The sequence below is a fragment of the Panulirus ornatus genome, chromosome 65 (assembly GCF_036320965.1).
Source record: "Panulirus ornatus isolate Po-2019 chromosome 65, ASM3632096v1, whole genome shotgun sequence".
Lineage (NCBI taxonomy): Eukaryota > Metazoa > Arthropoda > Malacostraca > Decapoda > Palinuridae > Panulirus > Panulirus ornatus.
This window is the reverse complement of record NC_092288.1, coordinates 20,932,351-20,956,947: the sequence shown is the minus strand read 5'-3', so window position 1 is coordinate 20,956,947 and position 24,597 is coordinate 20,932,351. Positions and strand designations below refer to the sequence as shown.

Here is a 24,597-nt window from a genome sequence, read left to right as displayed (position 1 = left end):
TGTCAGAACCATCCACATATTGTACAGAGGTGGTGTCAGAACCATCCACATGTTGTACAGAGGTGATGTCAGAACTATCCACATGTACAGAGGTGGTGTCAGAACCATCCACATATTGTACAGAGGTGGTGTCAGAACCATCCACATGTTGTACAGAGGTGGTGTCAGAACCATCCACATGTTGTACAGAGGTGGTGTCAGAACCATCCACATATTGTACAGAGGTGGTGTCAGAACCATCCACATGTTGTACAGAGGTGGTGTCAGAACTATCCACATGTACAGAGCTGGTGTCAGAGCCATCCACATGTTGTACAGAGGTGGTGTCAGAACTATCCACATGTACAGAGGTGGTGTGAGAACCATCCACATATTGTACAGAGGTGGTGTCAGAACCATCCACATGTTGTACAGAGGTGGTGTCAGAACCATCCACATGTTGTACAGAGGTGGTGTCAGAACCATCCACACACATGATGCTTGTGCCACACCCTCCGAAATTCACCGGACCTCAACCCGATCGATGTGTGTGTGGCAGAAGTTGCCAGGAGATGTGATCTTCATGAACTCCCTAGCCACAGTAGAACACAGGTAATTGCTCATGATGGCATGGCAAGATATGAGAAGTTCGAGTGGACACACATTACTCCAGACTGTGTGTCTCCATCCATGCCAGAGAGGTTAACCTGTGTCCTAGCAGCAGGGGTTGCGTCCAAGCAGCAGGGGTTGCGTCCTAGCAGCAGTGGTTGTGTCCTAGCAGCAGGGGTTGCGTCCTAGCAGCTGTGGTTGAGTCTTGGAAGGAAAGGCTGTGTCCTAGCAGGAGGAGTTGCGTCCTAGCAGCAGGGGGTTTGTCCTAACAGGGAAGGCTGTGTCCTAGCAGCAGGAGTTGCGTCCTAGCAGCAGTGGTTGTGTCCTAGCAGCAGGGGGTTTGTCCTAACAGGAAAGGCTGTGTCCTAGCAGTACGGGATTGCGTCCTAGCAGCAGTGGTTGTGTCCTAGTGGCAGTGGTTGAGTCTTGGAAGGAAAGGCTGTGTTCTAGCAGCAGGAGTTGCGTCCTAGCACCAGGAGTTGCGTCCTAGCAGCTGTGGTTGCGTCCAAGCAGCAGTGGTTGTGTCCTAGCGGCAGTGGTTGAGTCTTGGAAGGAAAGGCTGTGTCCTAGCAGCAGGAGTTGCGTCCTAGCAGCAGGAGATTGCGTCCTAGCAGCAGGATTTGCGTCCAAGCAGCAGGGGTTGCGTCCTAGCAGCAGGGGTTGTGTCCTAGCAGCAGGGGTTGTGTCCTAGCAGCAGGGGTTGTGTCCTAGCAGCAGGGGTTGTGTCCTAGCAGCAGGGGTTGTGTCCTAGCAGCAGGGGTTGTGTTCTAGCAGCAGGGGTTGTCTCCTAGCAGCAGGGGCTGTGTCCTAGCAGCAGGGGTTGTGTCCTAGCAGCAGGGGTTGTGTCCTAGCAGCAGGGGTTGTGTCCTAGCAGCAGGGGCTGTGTCCTAGCAGCAGGGGCTGTATCCTAGCAGCAGGGATTGTCTCCTAGCAGCAGGGGTTGTCTCCTAGCAGCAGGGATTGTCTCCTAGCAGCAGGGGTTGTGTCCTAGCAGCAGGGATTGTCTCCTAGCAGCAGGGATTGTCTCCTAGCAGCAGAGATTGTCTCCTAGCACAGGGGTTGTATCCTAGCAGCAGGGATTGTCTCCTAGCAGCAGGGGTTGTCTCCTAGCAGCAGGGATTGTCTCCTAGCAGCAGGGATTGTCTCCTAGCAGCAGGGGTTGTCTCCTAGCAGCAGGGATTGTCTCCTAGCACAGGGGTTGTATCCTAGCACCAGGGATTGTCTCCTAGCAGCAGGGGTTGTCTCCTAGCACCAGGGATTGTCTCCTAGCAGCAGGGATTGTCTCCTAGCACAGGGGTTGTGTCCTAGCAGCAGGGATTGTCTCCTAGCAGCAGGGATTGTCTCCTAGCAGCAGGGATTGTCTCCTAGCAGCAGGGATTGTCTCCTAGCAGCAGGGGTTGTGTCCTAGCAGCAGGGATTGTCTCCTAGCAGCAGGGATTGTCTCCTAGCACCAGGGATTGTCTCCTAGCACAGGGGTTGTATCCTAGCAGCAGGGATTGTCTCCTAGCAGCAGGGATTGTCTCCTAGCAGCAGGGATTGTCTCCTAGCAGCAGGGATTGTCTCCTAGCAGCAGGGTTGTCTCCTAGCAGCAGGGATTGTCTCCTAGCAGCAGGGATTGTCTCCTAGCACAGGGTTGTTCCTAGCACAGGGATTGTCTCCTAGCAGCAGGGATTGTCTCCTAGCAGCAGGGATTGTCTCCTAGCAGCAGGGATTGTCTCCTAGCAGCAGGGATTGTCTCCTAGCACAGGGGTTGTATCCTAGCACCAGGGATTGTCTCCTAGCAGCAGGGATTGTCTCCTAGCAGCAGGGATTGTCTCCTAGCAGCAGGGATTGTCTCCTAGCAGCAGGGATTGTCTCCTAGCAGCAGGGATTGTCTCCTAGCAGCAGGGATTGTCTTCTAGCAGCAGGGATTGTCTCCTAGCAGCAGGGATTGTCTCCTAGCAGCAGGGATTGTCTCCTAGCAGCAGGGGTTGTATCCTAGCAGCAGGGATTGTCTCCTAGCAGCAGGGATTGTCTCCTAGCAGCAGGGATTGTCTCCTAGCACAGGGGTTGCATCCTAGCAGCAGGGATTGTATCCTAGCAGCAGGGATTGTCTCCTAGCAGCAGGGATTGTCTCCTAGCAGCAGGGATTGTCTCCTAGCAGCAGGGATTGTCTCCTAGCAGCAGGGGTTGTATCCTAGCAGCAGGGATTGTCTCCTAGCAGCAGGGATTGTCTCCTAGCAGCAGGGATTGTCTCCTAGCAGCAGGGATTGTCTCCTAGCAGCAGGGGTTGTCTCCTAGCAGCAGGGATTGTCTCCTAGCAGCAGGGATTGTCTCCTAGCAGCAGGGATTGTCTCCTAGCACAGGGGTTGTATCCTAGCAGCAGGGATTGTCTCCTAGCAGCAGGGATTGTCTCCTAGCAGCAGGGATTGTCTCCTAGCAGCAGGGGTTGTCTCCTAGCAGCAGGGATTGTCTCCTAGCAGCAGGGATTGTCTCCTAGCAGCAGGGGTTGTCTCCTAGCAGCAGGGGCTGTGTCCTAGCAGCAGGGGTTGTGTCCTAGCAGCAGGGGCTGTGTCCTAGCAGCAGGGGTTGTGTCCTAGCAGCAGGGGTTGTGTCCTAGCAGCAGGGGTTGTGTCCTAGCTCGCAGGGGGCTCCTACACAAACTATTGATAGAATTCAAAGCAAAATACCTTCTAGTGAAACGTGTTTACTGTTTCCATCAAGCAATTAACCAAGCTAACAACGTTATAACATATCTACTACTGTGTGACCGCAAGTCTATCGTTACCTGTGGTGTTACTGTGAACAATGTTCCAGTGGTTCGTTAGTCAGGTGAAACATAATGTGGTTCATGAAGCACAGTCTGCACGTACAACCAATGGAAAATGGTACACCAGTCACTAGCTACAGAGTAACTGGCAACTCAGCAGGCCAGGCAGGATGCCAACATACACTGGACCTCAGGAGTCGCTTTCTCAAAAGTCTTCGTGTGGTGTGTCATATTGTATCATACCGTATGGGTACCGACTATTCTTTTCATCGGGTATGCAGTCCAGTGTCACTGTTGCGTGTTTTGGCTTTAGATATTCTACCATCAGCAATCTACCCACAGCGACACTTCTTTATACTAATTCTTTGAAAAAATTTTGTCTATCAACGAGCAGTCTCATTAAGATCGTCAGCGCAAGTTACAAGATCCACCAACCGGAAAATCTCTAACACCTTCTTCCGTTGGTCAAGATAATTCTAAGACCACATATACACACTCTCACTCTACATGTGGCCCATATGTGACTCTGCTCTTCGATTTGAAATGGGATATTTACTATATATATATATATATATATATATATATATATATATATATATATATATATATATATATATATATATATATATATTTTTCATTTTTTATTTTTTTTTATTATACTTTGTCGCTGTCTCCCGCGTTTGCGAGGTAGCGCAAGGAAACAGACGAAAGAAATGGCCCAACCCACCCCCATACACATGTATATACATACGTCCACACACGCAAATATACATACCTACACAGCTTTCCATGGTTTACCCCAGACGCTTCACATGCCCTGCTTCAATCCACTGACGGCACGTCAACCCCGGTATACCACACCGCTCCAATTCACTCTATTCCTTGCCCTCCTTTCACCCTCCTGCATGTTCAGGCCCCGATCACACAAAATCTTTTTCACTCCATCTTTCCACCTCCAATTTGGTCTCCCTCTTCTCCTTGTTCCCTCCACCTCCGACACATATATCCTCTTGGTCAATCTTTCCTCACTCATCCTCTCCATGTGCCCAAACCACTTCAAAACACCCTCTTCTGCTCTCTCAACCACGCTCTTTTTATTTCCACACATCTCTCTTACCCTTACGTTACTCACTCGATCAAACCACCTCACACCACACATTGTCCTCAAACATCTCGTTTCCAGCACATCCATCCTCCTGTGCACAACTCTATCCATAGCCCACGCCTCGCAACCATACAACATTGTTGGAACCACTATTCCTTCAAACATACCCATTTTTGCTTTCCGAGATAATGTTCTCGACTTCCACACATTCTTCAAGGCCCCCAGGATTTTCGCCCCCTCCCCCACCCTATGATCCACTTCCGCTTCCATGGTTCCATCCGCTGCCAGATCCGCTCCCAGATATCTAAAACACTTCACTTCCTCCAGTTTTTCTCCATTCAAACTCACCTCCCAATTGACTTGACCCTCAACCCCACTGTACCTAATAACCTTGCTCTTATTCACATTTACTCTTAACTTTCTTCTTCCACACACTTTTCCAAACTCAGTCACCAGCTTCTGCAGTTTCTCACATGAATCAGCCACCAGCGCTGTATCATCAGCGAACAACTGACTCACTTCCCAAGCTCTCTCATCCCCAACAGACTTCATCCTTGCCCCTCTTTCCAAAACTCTTGCATTCACCTCCCTAACAACCCCATCCATAAACAAATTAAACAACCATGGAAACATCACTCACCCCTGCCGCAAACCTACATTCACTGAGAACCAATCACTTTCCTCTCTTCCTACACGTACACATGCCTTACATCCTCGATAAAAACTTTTCACTGCTTCTAACAACTTGCCTCCCACACCATATATTCTTAATACCTTCCACAGAGCATCTCTATCAACTCTATCATATGCCTTCTCCAGATCCATAAATGCTACATACAAATCCATATATATATATATATATATATATATATATATATATATATATATATATATATATATATATATATATATATATATATATATATATATATATATATATATTAACGAGGTAGCGTTAAGAGCAGAGGACTGGGCCTTTGAGGGAATATCCTCACCTGGCCCCCTTCTCTGTTCCTTATTTTGGAAAAATCAAAAGAAAAAAAAAAAAGAGAGGGGAGGATTTCCAGCCCCCCGCTCCCTTCCCTTTTAGTCGCCTTTAACGACACGCAGGGAACACTTTATTCGTATTCATATACCTCCGCGTTGTACAGTTAGGTTCGGTATCTGCTGGCTATGTACACCTGGTGGGAAATGACCGGTGTAGACCCCGTTGCTCACCAACGTGAGACGAAGAGTATTCGAGTACATAATATTCGAATAGTTATATCCTTTTAGCCAGGCCCATAGCCTAGCGGTAGCATTCCCGCCTGTGGCACAGGGGTCCGGGCTCGATCCTGGCTGTTGGAGGTTTGTATGTTCTATGATATATATATATATATATATATATATATATATATATATATATATATATATATATATATATATATATATATATTATCCCTGGGGATAGGGGAGAAAGAATACTTCCCACGTATTCCCTGCGTGTCGTAGAAGGCGACTAAAAGGGGAGGGAGCGGGGGGCTGGAAATCCTCCCCTCTCAATTTTTTTTAATTTTCCAAAAGAAGGAACAGAGAAGGGGGCCAGGTGAGGATATTCCCTCAGTGGCCCAGTTCTCTGTTCTTAACGCTACCTCGCTAACGCGGGAAATGGCGAATAGTTTGAAAAAAAAATATATATATATATATATATATATATTTTTTTTTTTTTTTTTATACTTTGTCGCTGTCTCCCGCGTTTGCGAGGTAGCGCAAGGAAACAGACGAAAGAAATGGCCCAACCCCCCCCAAACACATGTACATACACACGTCCACACACGCAAATATACATACCTACACAGCTTTCCATGGTTTACCCCGGACGCTTCACATGCCCTGGTTCAATCCACTGACAGCACGTCAACCCCTGTATACCACATACTCCAACTCGCTCTATTTCTAGCCCTCCTTTCACCCTCCTGCATGTTCAGGCCCCGATCACACAAAATCCTTTTCACTCCATCTTTCCACCTCCAATTTGGTCTCCCTCTTCTCCTCGTTCCCTCCACCTCCGACACATATATCCTCTTGGTCAATCTTTCCTCACTCATTCTCTCCATGTGCCCAAACCATTTCAAAACACCCTCTTCTGCTCTCTCAACCACGCTCTTTTTATTTCCACACATCTCTCTTACCCTTACGTTACTTACTCGATCAAACCACCTCACACCACACATTGTCCTCAAGCATCTCATTTCCAGCACATCCAACCTCCTGCGCACAACTCTATCCATAGCCCACGCCTCGCAACCATACAACATTGTTGGAACCACTATTCCTTCAAACATACCCATTTTTGCTTTCCGGATAATGTTCTCGACTTCCACACATTCTTCAAGGCTCATAGATTTTCGCCCCCTGCCCCACCCTATGATCCACTTCCGCTTCCATGGTTCCATCCGCTGCCAGATCCACTCCCAGATATCTAAAACACTTCACTTCCTCCAGTTTTTCTCCATTCAAACTCACCTCCCAATTGACTTGACCCTCAGCCCTACTGTACCTAATAACCTTGCTCTTATTCACATTTACTCTTAACTTTCTTCTTCCACACACTTTACCAAACTCAGTCACCAGCTTCTGCAGTTTCTCACATGAATCCGCCACCAGCGCTGTATCATCAGCGAACAACAACTGACTCACTTCCCAAGCTCTCTCATCCCCAACAGACTTCATACTTGCCCCTCTTTCCAAAACTCTTGCATTTACCTCCCTAACAACCCCATCCATAAACAAATTAAACAACCATGGAGACATCACACACCCCTGCCGCAAACCTACATTCACTGAGAACCAATCACTTTCCTCTCTTCCTACACGTACACATGCCTTACATCCTCGATAAAAACTTTATATATATATATATATATATATATATATATATATATATATATATATATATATATATATATATATATATATATATATATATATATATATATATATATATATATATATATATATATATATATATATATATATATATATATATATATATATATATATTTCCTTCTGCCATTTACTTATAAACTCTCAAGATGATACTAAATGTTGCATTCCGTCACCTATCACATTCCCCACGAACGTTTCTCTGTAGATCTGGTAACGTTTGTATGTGGCCTATCACACTACGTAGATCTGGTAACATTTGTATGTGGCCTATAACATTTCCCATGAACGTTTCTCTATAAATCTGGTAACTTTTTTTATTTTTTTGGCCTATCACATTCCCTATGAACGTTTCTCTCTAAGTCTGGTAACGTCTGTATGAGGCCTTTCACATTCCCTATGAACGTTTTTCTGTAGATCAGGTAATGTTTTTATTTGGCCTATCATATTCCCCATGAACGTTTCTCTGTAGGTCTGGTAACGTTTGTATATGGCCTATCACATTCCCCATGAACGTTTTTCTGTAAGTCTGGTAACGTCTTTATTTGGCCTATCACATTCCCCATGAACATTTCTCTGTAAAACTGGTAACGTTTGTATGTGGCCTACATGCCCTAGCCTCTTCGGGAAAGCTCTATGACTAGTGGGAGTTCAATCCCTTGCTTATGGTGGGTTACAACCCATACCATATGATGTAGTCTCGTGGAACTCAAAGTCTTGCCCACTAGCACAAGACCCTACCCACTCCACCTGACGTGTCTAGATATATCTTTTTTTCTCTTGATATCTTGTAAATGGCACCAACCACTGATACAGGTGTTTACATACGTCCAAGAAATCTTTATCTTACAGTGTTACGTGTTTAAGGGCATCGAAAGAGCACAAAAGACGTGTGTGTGTCGTGTTTTCCCCGTCATAATCTCTTTATCTGGGATCTGCATCTCCATTAGAATCTCACACTGTAATCAGATATTCATGTATGAACAAATGTTTACATCGTAATGTAGATTACAGCGTTGGAAATACGAAATGATGAACGTTGTACTACTGTCACGAAGGTAGTGGCAGCTACTGCCATCTGCTGGAGAGTCTGGTAACACTCAAGGTGGATTACGTAAGAATGTACTCCAGTTCGTGAGCGGTGTCCGCCCTACACCAAGGTTTAATTGGGTTATGTACATTCCCAGTAGGGTAAGAGAAGGCCCGTCCACCTGCATCAGCTGGAGTGTATCTGACCTCAGACGTCTTGTGGCAGAAGGGAAGAAACAGCGACGCAAGCCACTGAAGACGATGGTCATCCACGTCTGCTGGACTGAGGGTCAGACAGGTGGGGATGTGGTAGACGCCTTCGCCATACAGATGCAATTCAAAATCAGAGTATATTAAAAGATTTTAGAATTGCATCTGAAATCTACTCAAGAAGAGATTTATCGATAGATTTTGTGACATGTCGATGATCACTCAGAGATGCTGGAAAATCTACGTGTAACCAATGCACTAAGATACAATTTCCTCATTCTTAAGAACACTGACCTTCTATTTCACTGCTGAGAACTACAAACAAGAGAAAAAGATTGAACATATATTGGTCCTCTACTGGACATAATGGTCCTCTACTGGACGTAATGGTCCTCTACTGGACATATTGGTCCTCTACTGGACATACTGGTCCTCTACTGGACATGATATGATTCTGAAAATAATCCACAAGTAAGATTAGACACTTACTTTTCTTTTTTCTAAAATGGTCTTGAATGAGGCAGGAAATCAAGAAAATCCAAAAATTTCACTTAACGTTATTTCAGCTGAACATGATATTCTCCTCGAGACCCAGGCTCAGATGTGCCACTGTGAATCTAATAAGGTCACCTGCTGTTACCATCACTATACTGACCTGTATAAGGGTCACTTGGCAGGTGTGACCTACTACCCATCAATGCTTCACAGCCGAAGTTATTAGTGATTACGAGAGAATCGTAGCGTCAGTCTGGCCATCAAATTTGGGCTTTGTATGCCTGACATTTGGTCAGTATTGTTTGATCTTTTTCTTAAGGTAAAACATCACTGTTGTTACACATCGTTTCCTCATTGTCAGATATGCTGAAGCAACATTTAGAATTTAAACGCAATACAAAAACGACGCGTCTGAATAAGAGAAAACATATTTACAATACGCCAAAGTGTCATATGATAACTGCATTTTGGATGACGACTCGGTACACAGAAGCTCTTACTTGCAAGCAGAGTTTTGATGTTTAGCAAGCGACTCTCCTGGCATTCTTAGTCTCGCCCAGACCTACGTTCCTGTTACGTACACATGGGAAAAAAAGTATCTCCCAGGATGGGTACGATGAATTTTGAAATGATCAATACGACTCGTGTCGTCCCGGTATGTGAAGGAAATGTCATAATGATGAAGGTAGCCCCATTTGATATCTATTTCCTCCTAAATAAGTAATTATTGTAGGTTTTATAACGGTAACTGACGGGGCTACCAGTGTGAGGCCAGATCAATGGGCATTTCCCAAAATCCTCCGTCATTGGTGTCATATTGTTTCACAAAATATTTGGTAAGTTTTCTTCTTTTTACATACCGCGTTTTCGTGCTTCTCTCTGTTTTGGGTCTCCTTTTTGCTTACCCTATTCCCATTACTCCCTAAGTCATCCTTTAAACATTCATCCTTCTATATCCATTCTATCTATGCTTCACCTACCTTTTTATTCAGCTATGCACCATTCCATTGCTGAATTAATATCTAAATTTTTTGTACGTTTATATGTAAGGACATCAAATCCACTCCATCTCTACTCCCTGCTTCTTTGCTATAAAGCATTGAAACCCTTAACTCCCATACCACTTCTTTAAGCAGAGTTTATCGTGCAAATGATCACCTCAAGTGAATAATAAGACTCTGGATTTCAATGCCCCTCACTCATGACAACAATAGCACGTCCCTTGTTCATCCCTGTTCCTCTGACATTTCTCTGATCCTTCTCTTCTGTCTCTTATCTTCTATCATGCCACTGATACAGCTCAGCATAACAAGGAAAGCTTCACATCATAAACCAAGGTTATTCAAGTACTTTACGAGTAGGGTCGGATAATGAAACTCAGATTGATGGAAAGGCCATACATCTATTCTACTTCCATTTTCTTTTTCTCTAAACATTTTATTCAACTGTCTATTACAATTGATCACGTGTTCCATCCAGCTAATGAACACAGTTGGTCACTATAAAAGTCTATTCATGTAAAATTCCGTAAGATTTAAATGAATAATTAATTTCATCAATTTACTTTAAAGTTTCTGAGTATGTCAAAGGACCAATGGAAAACCACTCAAGAGCCGGATTTGGCCCGCGGGCCGCCAGTCGAATAACCGTGCGTCATAAGCCATATGGAGCGCCAAGGTAACCAAGGGACCCCAAGACACTACAGATCTTCAAACAACCACGTTACAAAATCTGATTTCAGAATTGTCATTTATCTATGGCTGAAAATATCATGGGCAGAAATACTTTTGATTAACATGGCTTATTGCTATGGTTTTCTGTGTTCATAAGTTTATAAAGGATAAAGATGTATTGTGAAGAGATAGATCACCTACCATAGGTGATCAATAGATCGTCTTATGATAACCATAGGTGATCAATGCTTCCTTTTATGATAACCGTAGGAGATCAATACTTCCTCGTATTCTAACCCACTGGCAGAAGACACTACAGTTCAAAGTCCGGCTGGGACTTGCGTAGGAGCCTGTACATGGCATAGAAGTGGACGTCTGAGTTGCTCTGGAGATCATGCCTCATGGCACTCGCTATCGGCCCACACTGGCTGTCCGGCAGGACTTTTAACTCCTTCTGCATCGCCGTCGCCAGAACCTGTCAAGGAGACTCAGGTCAACTGAGGTTAAGGGTCATGGTGAACACGAGCTATATTTTCTTGAAGTCTCATGTCAAAAAATGTATAAACGGGGTCTTTTCAAGTTACAGAGGACAAAAGATAAGGAAGACACGCAGATATCATCAGTTATACTCAATTAGACATCAGAGTGTAGACAAGGTCTAGATTATGGGTGAGGAGGTCAGAGGCAGGAACATGTCCTGTGGTTGACAGTGCTCCTCCCTAGTCTGATGCCCTCTCTTCATACCACAGACTCTCATACAACTCACTTGGTATACTCAATTAGCTCATTCCTCTATATTTCGAGTATTCATATTTATCTTCCTTAGCTTTATACAGTGGCATTATAAAGGTATTCACTAAATCCTCAGGCACCTTAGGTTGGGCAATACACTCTTTAAAATGCTGACTAAGCAGTCAGCAACACTGTCACCCACTGCGTTCAAAATTCCAACAGCCACACTTTATCTTACCCAAAGTATTCATCACCTCTTCTTGTTTCACCAGATAACTTGCCATGATTCTTTCGCTTCGCATATCTCCACATCCTATACACCCCCATCTGTCACCCTATCATCTAATTCATTCAACGGTCCTTCAAAATACTCCATTATCTGTTCACCTTTTCTTTATATATCACCACTTCCTAATCTGTTCACTCTACTAATGTTATCTTATGTTCTCCTGTTCTCTTCATATTATGTACCTTCTTCCAAAACGTTTTCATATTATTCCAGAGGTTTGTTGACACCCTCTCATCTTAACTCTCATTTATTTTCTAATTTCTTTGCCATTTCCGTCTTAGTGAAGTAGTGTCTGGAACAGACAAACAATGGTTTCATTTGCATACACACACACACACACACGCACCACACACACACACAGACACAGACACACACACACACACACACACACACACACACACACACACACACACCACACACATCACATACACACACACACACACACACACACCACACACATCACACACACACACACACACACACCACACACACACATACACACACACACACACACACACACACACACACACACACACACACCACACACATCACATACACACACACACACACACACACACACACGCACACACACACACACACACACACCACACACATCACATACACACACACGCACACACACACACACACACACACACACACACACACACACACACACACACACATCACATACACACACACACACACACACACCACACACATCACATACACACACACACACACACACACACACACACACACACACACACACACACCACACACATCACACACACACACACACCACACACATCACATACACACACACACACACATACACACACACACACATCACATACACACACACATCACAGTTCCTGAACGTGGCAATCTCACCTCACCCTCAGCTCTGTGTCTGCTCTCGACAACAGGAGCGAATCAACTCTCATTCCTCTGCTCCTCTCTCCATCCCTCATCCAGTGTACTCCCACGTACCACATCTGTAGCTATGATCAGGTGTGCTCGACCTGCATGACCTGTTAGGATGGAGGGGCAAGTTGTAACTGACCTGGATCATGGCCGCTCGCTCGAGGTAGTACAGGAGGTTGAAAGCTTGGGAGATGGTGGAGGCCACGCTTGTGATGCCATGGCTGCCCATGAAGAGGATGTCCTTGTCTCCTGCCAAGATAACCTGGACATCGTAAGTTATGCTACGACGACACTATCTACTGAACCTCATAAATGGTGTCAAATTATTGTTAGTTACTGTATCTATAGATGGTATCAAAATATTGTTAGTTACTGTATCTATAGAGGGTACCAAATTATTGTTAGTTACTGTATCTTACAGAGGGTATCAAATTATTGTTAGTTACTGTATCTATAGATGGTATTAAATTATTGTTAGTTACTGTATCTTACAGAGGGTACCAAATTATTGTTAGTTACTGTATCTTACAGAGGGTACCAAATTATTGTTAGTTACTGTATCTTACAGAAGGTATCAAATTATTGTTAGTTACTGTATCTTACAGAGGGTACCAAATTATTGTTAGTTACTGTATCTTACAGAGGGTATCAAATTATTGTTAGTTACTGTATCTATAGATGGTATCAAAATATTGTTAGTTACTGTATCTATAGAGGGTACCAAATTATTGTTAGTTACTGTATCTATAGATGGTATCAAATTATTGTTAGTTACTGTATCTTACAGAGGGTATCAAATTATTGTTAGTTACTGTATCTATAGATGGTATTAAATTATTGTTAGTTACTGTATCTTACAGAGGGTATCAAATTATTGTTAGTTACTGTATCTTACAGAAGGTATCAAATTATTGTTAGTTACTGTATCTTACAGAGGGTACCAAATTATTGTTAGTTACTGTATCTTACAGAGGGTACCAAATTATTGTTAGTTACTGTATCTATAGATGGTATCAAAATATTGTTAGTTACTGTATCTATAGAGGGTACCAAATTATTGTTAGTTACTGTATCTATAGATGGTATCAAATTATTGTTAGTTACTGTATCTATAGAGGGTACCAAATTATTGTTAGTTACTGTATCTTACAGAGGGTATCAAATTATTGTTAGTTACTGTATCTATAGATGGTATCAAAATATTGTTAGTTACTGTATCTATAGAGGGTACCAAATTATTGTTAGTTACTGTATCTTACAGAGGGTATCAAATTATTGTTAGTTACTGTATCTTACAGAGGGTACCAAATTATTGTTAGTTACTGTATCTTACAGAGGGTATCAAATTATTGTTAGTTACTGTATCTACAGATGGTATCAAAATATTGTTAGTTACTGTATCTATAGAGGGTACCAAATTATTGTTAGTTACTGTATCTATAGATGGTATCAAATTATTGTTAGTTACTGTATCTTACAGAGGGTATCAAATTATTGTTAGTTACTGTATCTATAGATGGTATTAAATTATTGTTAGTTACTGTATCTTACAGAGGGTATCAAATTATTGTTAGTTACTGTATCTTACAGAAGGTATCAAATTATTGTTAGTTACTGTATCTTACAGAGGGTACCAAATTATTGTTAGTTACTGTATCTTACAGAAGGTATCAAATTATTGTTAGTTACTGTATCTTACAGAGGGTACCAAATTATTGTTAGTTACTGTATCTTACAGAGGGTATCAAATTATTGTTAGTTACTGTATCTATAGATGGTATCAAAATATTGTTAGTTACTGTATCTATAGAGGGTACCAAATTATTGTTAGTTACTGTATCTATAGATGGTATCAAATTATTGTTAGTTACTGTATCTTACAGAGGGTATCAAATTATTGTTAGTTACTGTATCTATAGATGGTATCAAATTATTGTTAGTTACTGTATCTTACAGAGGGTATCAAATTATTGTTAGTTACTGTATCTTACAGAAGGTATCAAATTATTGTTAGTTACTGTATCTTACAGAGGGTACCAAATTATTGTTAGTTACTGTATCTTACAGAGGGTATCAAATTATTGTTAGTTACTGTATCTTACAGAGGGTATCAAATTATTGTTAGTTACTGTATCTATAGATGGAATCAAATTATTGTTAGTTACTGTATCTTACAGAGGGTATCAAATTATTGTTAGTTACTGTATCTTACAGAGGGTATCAAATTATTGTTAGTTACTGTATCTATAGATGGTATCAAATTATTGTTAGTTACTGTATCTATAGATGGTATCAAATTATTGTTAGTTACTGTATCTATAGATGGTATTAAATTATTGTTAGTTACTGTATCTTACAGAGGGTACCAAATTATTGTTAGTTACTGTATCTATAGAGGGTATCAAATTATTGTTAGTTACTGTATCTTACAGAGGGTACCAAATTATTGTTAGTTACTGTATCTTACAGAGGGTATCAAATTATTGTTAGTTACTGTATCTTACAGAGGGTATCAAATTATTGTTAGTTACTGTATCTTACAGAGGGTATCAAATTATTGTTAGTTACTGTATCTTACAGAGGGTATCAAATTATTGTTAGTTACTGTATCTTACAGAGGGTATCAAATTATTGTTAGTTACTGTATCTATAGATGGTATTAAATTATTGTTAGTTACTGTATCTTACAGAGGGTATCAAATTATTGTTAGTTACTGTATCTATAGATGGAATCAAATTATTGTTAGTTACTGTATCTTACAGAGGGTATCAAATTATTGTTAGTTACTGTATCTTACAGAGGGTATCAAATTATTGTTAGTTACTGTATCTTACAGAGGGTATCAAATTATTGTTAGTTACTGTATCTTACAGAGGGTATCAAATTATTGTTAGTTACTGTATCTTACAGAGGGTATCAAATTATTGTTAGTTACTGTATCTTACAGAGGGTATCAAATTATTGTTAGTTACTGTATCTTACAGAGGGTATCAAATTATTGTTAGTTACTGTATCTTACAGAGGGTATCAAATTATTGTTAGTTACTGTATCTTACAGAGGGTATCAAATTATTGTTAGTTACTGTATCTTACAGAGGGTATCAAATTATTGTTAGTTACTGTATCTTACAGAGGGTATCAAATTATTGTTAGTTACTGTATCTTACAGAGGGTACCAAATTATTGTTAGTTACTGTATCTTACAGAGGGTATCAAATTATTGTTAGTTACTGTATCTTACAGAGGGTATCAAATTATTGTTAGTTACTGTATCTATAGAGGGTATCAAATTATTGTTAGTTACTGTATCTATAGATGGTATCAAATTATTGTTAGTTACTGTATCTTACAGAGGGTATCAAATTATTGTTAGTTACTGTATCTATAGATGGTATCAAATTATTGTTAGTTACTGTATCTATAGATGGAATCAAATTATTGTTAGTTACTGTATCTTACAGAGGGTACCAAATTATTGTTAGTTACTGTATCTATAGATGGAATCAAATTATTGTTAGTTACTGTATCTTACAGAGGGTATCAAATTATTGTTAGTTACTGTATCTTACAGAGGGTATCAAATTATTGTTAGTTACTGTATCTTACAGAAGGTATCAAATTATTGTTAGTTACTGTATCTTACAGAGGGTATCAGATTATTGTTAGTTACTGTATCTTACAGAGGGTATCAAATTATTGTTAGTTACTGTATCTTACAGAAGGTATCACATCATTGTATCAAAATATCTTTTTTTTCTGCAGTTATCATGTCCCAGTAATTCTAGTAACCTTAATATGCTGTCCTGTATGACTGCCAGTATGAAGAAATACATAAGACATGCAAAAAGATTCAAATAGGAACATACCACTGGGTGCCTTCCTAGGATGTTTTGTAATATCAGAAGATATCACAAACTGGTCGATCACTCCGGTGAGAGCTGAGGGGCAGACAGATGCTGCAGAAAAGCCTGTAACCTATTCATGTAACCGAGCAAGCACTAATACTATCATTCGTGCATTTGGAGCGATTTATCTATCGTCTAGCATTACACGTACTTATAGTACCGCTTGCAATTACTCTATTTACAGATAATACCATATGTTTTAAATCCTGTAAAGAAAATGTATTTCGCCTCATTCGACGCAAAACCTTTGCTCACGAGTCTGTATCCATTGCTACGAGCAGTGATGCTTCTTAGTTCAGTATTTTCGAAGCTTTTGATAATTCTAAATACCTGTATTGGATCACCACCTCTGAAGCTTCTCGTTTCTCAGCTGAAATATATCAAGTCGTTTAGTCGGCTCTCAGAGGATCTGTTCTTCAGTTCGGGGTTCATCTTGGTTGCTCGCCTCTGTACTCTCGCCATCCCGTCTATGTTTCTTTTGGAGTAGGGTACCAAAACTGAACACAGTATTCAAGGTGGGGAAGCACCAATGGCCAGTAAAGCGTGGGGACAACTTCCTTAGGAGTACATTCAAAATCCCAACCTATGAATCTGGTAATATCGTTTCTCCTTTTCACTGTTTCTCTGCACTACTTACTTGGTTTTAAGTCACCAGAAATGATTGAACCGAAGTCTTCTTCGTCATTTAATTCATTCAGCTTAACAGATTTCGTACTGTAGCTTGCCTTCTCGTGTTTTCTAATATGTAAAACTTAGCACTTACCGATATTAAAATTTACTCGCCAACAGTGACCGCAGTCCATCAGTTTCTTAATGTCCATTTGAAGCTGCAGACGTTCAAATTCCCTTGAAGATTTATTTCCCAGTTTCGTATCGTTTACGAATTTCGATATCGTACAATTCAGGCCTTTATCAGTGTCCTTAATGTATATCTGAAAGAGAACCGGTTCCAAGGCTGATCCCTGTGGTACACCACTTGTTACGTAAAGCATGACTATCCATCGTAATTCTATGCTTACGACCACTCAACCAATATCCTCAACCACGTGTACCAATTCACATAACTTTTGCTTGATGCTTGAAACCTTCGATGAGAAGATTTGTCAGATGTTTATTGAAAACCTAAATTCATGACATCAATAATCTTACTTTAATCATGCTTGCAGATTGTATCGTAAAAGAAATCAAGCAGGTTTGTCGGACATGGGCGACTTCATCAATAACCATGTTGAGAGTCGTCTACTGAGCAGTTGTCCTCTAAATGGATAGCAATTTTGACCGGAATGATGGTTTCCTCAAGTTTACTACCAGCTACAGATGTTAAGTGAATTGAACGATGATTTCCAGACAGTAATTCATTTCCTTTTATGAAACTTGTTGCATTGTCAACGTTCGGTCCTCTGGGACGCAACCCAGAGCAAATGACTTGCTGAAAATGGCAGTCAAGGGATCTCCTTTCTGCCTCTTTACAGCATGCACTCTACTGTTTCATCGCTCCACTGTTTTAGTTTAAGTCTGGAAAAACACATATGATTAAGTTCCCTCTACTGCTTTGAAAGTTTTACTGAAGCTTTTCCAAGCTACGTCCATATCGTTTTCTTTGACGATATCATTCCAGATTTACCCGTCACATTCCTATATAACAGAACACTCAGGGCGAACTGGCGACATGCGATCATCTTCAGGAGACTATTCTACCTACTCCATGGGCTTAATGAAACCAAGATAGCAGGTAATTAGATCAGGTAGAGATGTCAGTGCTGGCACCATCTTTTCGGGCAGGTACGAAGGTTAAGATTTCGTCCTAATTCAGCATTGTTCATGAACTGTTCTTGATTCTCTTGTTACGAGGAGAAACTTCCTGCTTACCCACTAATTACATTAATTCCTCTTCTTACTCACATAAAAACAGCCTTGGCTCTCCTACTTACCCAACACTTGCCCAAGTTCCATGCCCGCTTCTATAGCCATCGCAGGTCCACTGTATTTGGTATCATAGGCGACGGTCTGATAGAAATACAGGGAGTTCTGCTGAATCATCAGCAGCTTCGGGTCCTTCATAACAGCTGAAGAACAGTGTCAGTGTTACGTCTCACCCTCGACTGGACACCACGATAACTGACTTATTAGAATCACGTGTTTTTATTATACAGTCAAAGTGTAAATACAAATGAATGACATGTGGTTGTAGCGAAGACGATGATGATGGTTGAGACTACTAGTGATAGTGTGTAGAGAAGGTCACTGTAAATGGAGATGGTGTTGTTTACTGAAGATGGTTTTAATGGGAAGGTGATGGTGATGGGGAAGGGTATAGAGGGGAAGTTAGCAATGGTGTAAGATGAAAATGGTGTATGGAAAATGTGAAGGGGATACGTATGGTGCACAGAAATGAAGATGGCAAATATGGTGTAAGAAGATAGTGTGTGGAACATTGAGGTGCAATAGAATGTAACAGACATCTATCATGTTAAGGTCCAGGGTGATAACTGACGGTCATCAGCTAAGGGCTTCGGTGATAGCTGATAGTTAAGGGCTTTGGTGATAACAAACAGTCATTGCTTAAGGGCTAGTATGATAAATGACTGTTGATACATAACTTACATTTATTACATAAGAGATAAGGTGATAACTGGCAGATATTGCGTGAAGGCTTATATTGATAACAGACAGTCATTGCTGAAGGGCTAGTATGATAAGTAACAGTTAATACGTAAGAGCTAAGGCATTAACTGAGAGTTATTGCTTAAGGCCTAAGGTGATAATTGACTGTTACCAAGTCAGAGCTACGAAGGGAACTGGAGTTGACGTAAGGACAGTCATATATCATATAAAGGTTTTTATGACAGCTGATAACTATATAATATAACGAGATCTAACGGAGATGGAGTGGTAGTGAGGAGGAACAGCGGGGGATGTGATGGTCGCACAGACTGACCCAGGGTGGTGGCGTAGGGCTAGTGGGTGTGCATAACGACTTTGGCGTCGGGTCGAACACGTCGGATGCCCATGTGGATGTGGGCGGCCGCCCCATCTGGCTTGCCCACCCCCTCTACCGTCTGCCCTGACTGGTCCACCCCCACCAGATTGCTTGCCGTCACCTGTTCCGGGAGAGACATGTCAGAGAACATGGGTCATAGGGTAGCCTACTGGAGCTACCTGGCCATGAAGAACAGACTAACTGCTAGATCTAGCTGGTCATACAGCAAATCCTGACTGACTGGTGGAGTTAGCTGGTCATGCAGCAGATCACGACTGAATGCTGTATTACCCGGTCATGCAGCACAGTTAACTTTTATCAATCTAACTCTATATTTTTATCTATTTGTATCCCTTATCTCCCAGCGCCCTGCAACTCTCTGGGACTCTCAGTGAAAGCCATGTCCCCGGACCTGGACATCCCTTGGTACACTGTAAATAACCACGTCTGTCACAGATGTCATACCCATTTATCCACCACAACCACAAGTGTGAATAGTTTAGTAGGCTGTTGGCTGTCAGCTGTCGCCAGGGATCGATCCCCGGCCAATAGATTAGCAATATGCATCGTTATCCACACTACCAGCACCACACACTTCATCAGATCCTTGATAACAAATGACTATCGGGGAGTCCACCAGGATGAGGAGGTCGTCAAGCCATTATGCACGTTAAGTTAGGTTAAGTTCAGCGACTAAATCTCAATACTTCTCTAACTTTGAACACTTCACCCAGGGAGGCACAGACTGATAACACCATCACGTCTATCTGCTTCAGGAAGGATCTACAACCTCTGCGTTAATCGGCGAACCTTTCCAGCCCGAGTAAAACCTTCCTTTATCAGTTTCTTTTTACCCTTGGGCTTCAGTAATCCCAGGATGGCCTGACCAATGTGATAAGCCTACGGCATCTTACTGTTCTTGAATAACCCGTCTGTGTAATATCCCATTCACGTACACAGTCCCCCCCACCCAGCCCCTGAGTAAATGCCCCTTTACCTGTAAGCACAGAGGGAGCCCCTCGTTTGTAATGGTCTCCTCACCTAAAAGCTCCCACAATCCCCTTCCGTATAATGACCTTAATCAATAATTTTGAGGGGAGCCTTATATGCACATACCCCCTTCACCTACAAACTTTTAGGAGATTCTGTTCGTGTAATGACTCCAAAAACAACAGCAGAAAACTAGGCCAGAACCTTCGTGTTATGACCCTGTCACCTACAGACAGCAAATGAGGAACAGCCAGGTGTTTAATCACGTAATTTTTGCCAGTAGAAATGCCAGACAGTAATCAGAGCCACGTAGTTAACCCCTCGTGACGCCAGAATCGACTGATGAACAATAGCTTTCTAGTTTCACGTCCTGCTCGAAGTCTGCTCGTAAGACGGTCAAGTGAATTATAGTCTTGCGCTCCAGCGAGGCCGCTGGTCACGTGTGGGACAAAGATCACAACACAAGTGCCGTGTGGAGGCCGTGGTTCACTCACCTCCCGCCAGTGGAGGCCGTGGTTCACTCACCTCCCGCCAGTGGAGGCCGTGGTTCACTCACCTCCCGCCAGTGGAGGCCGTGGTTCACTCACCTCCCGCCAGTGGAGGCCGTGGTTGATGACGAGCATGACCTTGCCCTGGCCGTCAGCCCGGGGCGCCATCACCGTCAGGTGGTTGGCTGCACCTTCGTTGAGGCCGAGCTGGTCCAGCCCCCTGTACGCTGCAGCCAGCTCCAGCCTGGCCGCCCTGGGGGAGAAACGATCTCGGATCTACTGACGACATAACACACCAGGGTCAGGGCTCACCTCCTAACCTGCTTCAATGACTAGAACAGTGTTACAAGCATCATACACATAACAATAGTAACAAGGCCTTGTAACGCTTTCTCTCACACACATACAGATATATAAACACAATAGATATTTCACATACACACAAACGAAATATACCAGAAGGATTAATGAAAAATTTTTGATTGATCGAATAGCAAGTTTCCAGAGAATTAGAACTGGCCAGTTGAACCAGACTTTGCTCGACCCACAGTGAAGTAACGGCAGATATGAGTGGAGAAAAGGGAGGACAGAGAAAGAATCAATGAGTGGTCTAATAACTGTAATAAAGTACAGGAATCTACGAAGATAATTTGATGGAGATATGGGATGAGGAGAATTGAGAAGAGGTGAATAAAGAGTTTCAGAGCATAACGTAAAGTTCTTAAACACTGAACACTTGGACTGGATGAGGAGGGAAGATAACACAACAATCGACCATAGACCAGATGGCATCTCACTATCTGCACTCGGTAGGTGCACAACAGAGATCTTAGACCAGATGCTGGGAGTGATTCAGAGATGTCATACAGTAAGGGTAGTGTTTTAATGGGATGAAGGAGAGCTAATGTAGTGTCGATAGTCAAGAAAAGCGACAGAGAAGTGGGCTGTTCAGTGAACAACAGACCAGCGTCGTTAACGAGCGTGGTCTGCATGATGCTGGACAAAATGATAAGGAAAAGAATGAGACTAATTCTCGGCTGGCAGAAAATATTGCCGTAAGACAACATGTCTTTTAACAGAAATCATGAATAATGAGTCTACTGGACTCTTACAAAAGATTAAGCGACATCTTAGGATAACAAAAGAAGAAAGAATGGTTAGGTGAACTGTATATTCTTATCCTGACAGAAAGCCTTTGACACTATCTCCCAAAGAAGATAGATCGAGAAGTCAGATAGCCAGGTCTGCATGAGTTAGGGGTTACTTTAATGGAGTGATAATTGAATTTCAGAGAGCAGAGATCGTATGATGTAGAAGACAATTTTTTTTTTCCAAGTGAGCGTGGATAACCAGTGAGGTCCCTTAGGGAGTAAGTGCTTGGAATTCTACTGTTTCTCCTCTGTGTAAAGGATCAAATCACATGAATAGATTTCAATGTTGTTGGTAAGTGACCTATACAAAATACTGTAGGGGTCAGGAAAAATTGCTTCTGAAATTAAACCAAAGTAAATGTATCAATGGTGGACGGTGATGAAAGCAGACAAAAGTGTCTGAGGTAACTTACAAGGATCATTCTGTGAAGGGGACTTTAGGGCTAACATTATCCTGAATGTATTACCAGAAAAACACTTTTGGAAGACTCTGATGTGAGCAACTTATATGTTGGTCTTGGTCAAAACCGTCTTATAAGTATATGGATGTTGACGTATCTACGATGTATATGATGCTTATTCGATTCATGTTGGGAAGTGTTTCAACAATAGGTTTTTTCTTACTTCCAGAAATAAACGAATTTCCTGGAGAGGGTCCAGCAAAATGCATTGATGATAGAGACAGCTGAGTAGAGTGAGTTATGAAGAGGAGGTAAGCTGTCGAACAGCTCACACTGAAGGAGAAGTGGAGGATGAGAGACTGTGAAAATTAACCCCAGATCTCTAAAGCGTTATGATGATTTTGATGTACACCAATCACTTGAAATCAAGATAAACTCAAACCCAGGAACATAGCAGTAGACGTGATAGGAAGAGCTTCTAGTAATATTAGAGGAAACACGTCGTCTGCAACCAGATCGTGGATATGTGAGACAAGCTAAATAAAGATGAGGTGGTCGTGGCCAGGAATGGAAAATTCCAAGTTTATTTTTTTTTTTTTTTTTTTTTTTATACTTTGTCGCTGTCTCCCGCGTTTGCGAGGTAGCGCAAGGAAACAGACGAAAGAAATGGCCCAACCCCCCCCCCCCATACACATGTACATACACACGTCCACACACGCAAATATACATACCTACACAGCTTTCCATGGTTTACCCCAGACGCTTCACATGCCTTGATTCAATCCACTGACAGCACGTCAAACCCTGTATACCACATCGCTCCAATTCACTCTATTCCTTGCCCTCCTTTCACCCTCCTGCATGTTCAGGCCCCGATCACACAAAATCTTTTTCACTCCATCTTTCCACCTCCAATTTGGTCTCCCTCTTCTCCTCGTTCCCTCCACCTCCGACACATATATCCTCTTGGTCAATCTTTCCTCACTCATTCTCTCCATGTGCCCAAACCATTTCAAAACACCCTCTTCTGCTCTCTCAACCACGCTCTTTTTATTTCCACACATCTCTCTTACCCTTACGTTACTTACTCGATCAAACCACCTCACACCACACATTGTCCTCAAACATCTCATTTCCAGCACATCCATCCTCCTGCGCACAACTCTATCCATAGCCCACGCCTCGCAACCATACAACATTGTTGGAACCACTATTCCTTCAAACATACCCATTTTTGCTTTCCGAGATAATGTTCTCGACTTCCACACATTTTTCAAGGCTCCCAAAATTTCCGCCCCCTCCCCCACCCTATGATCCACTTCCGCTTCCATGGTTCCATCCGCTGACAGATCCACTCCAAGTTTATATGATAAAGATATGAAGTTAAGTGATGGAACCCACGGATGTAAAACTCCTTCCCTCTATACAAAATATATGATCACCTACCCACATTCGCACACACGCAAACTCCCTCTCTGTATTGTATAAGTGGGTACAGAGAATAGTGATCGGGATATGAAGAAGAGTTAGAAGTGTATTGCTAAGTTCATCACGTCATGTATACGAACAGTGCATAGCAGAACTATGGGTTAGAAATGGTTCACTTGTGAGGTACATCTGGACTGTTGAAGATTATCACGGGATAGTGCCGTCCACAGGATGGAACACAGGAGAGCCCGGTGGGCCAGAATCTCCTTAAATTTACAAAAAATATAGTTAGGAGCGAGAAGATCCAGCCACTGGAGCAAAAAGTAACGATATCTGCTACCAAGGTTACGAATCTATAAAAAGTGAACTGTGTCACCGTCTTCCATGAAGATAACTATCATCACCGTTAAAACAAACGAAAATCACAGGAAAATACGATGGGAAAAAATGAAAGTCAAATGAAACTTAATTTTTTCATCTTTACCTTCAATTCTATTTACGCTTAAACAAACCCAGAAACAAAATAACAAAGCA

At 42.1% G+C, this 24,597-nt stretch overlaps 1 protein-coding gene across 3 annotated transcripts in view; it reads right to left on the bottom strand.

Moving 5' to 3' along the window:
* Positions 1–10,483: 10,483 nt before the first annotated feature.
* The window catches only part of LOC139746531 (putative aldolase class 2 protein PA3430), a 45,365-nt gene continuing 31,251 nt past the window's right edge, over positions 10,484–24,597 (bottom strand). For 2 of the 3 annotated variants that reach the window (XR_011712171.1, XM_071657854.1), the window contains exons 3-7: positions 21,183–21,336; positions 19,564–19,726; positions 18,557–18,691; positions 12,859–12,968; positions 10,484–11,249 (exon numbers count right to left, since the gene is read on the bottom strand). Coding sequence is in view for 2 of the 3 variants with exons in the window: in XM_071657854.1 (XP_071513955.1) it covers positions 11,088–11,249; positions 12,859–12,968; positions 18,557–18,686 (402 nt within the window). In the remaining variant the exon portion in view is untranslated. Of the gene's footprint in view, positions 11,250–12,858; positions 12,969–18,556; positions 18,692–19,563; positions 19,727–21,089; positions 21,113–21,182; positions 21,337–24,597 lie in introns of those variants that run through there. The other variant, XM_071657855.1, reaches the window with a different exon arrangement.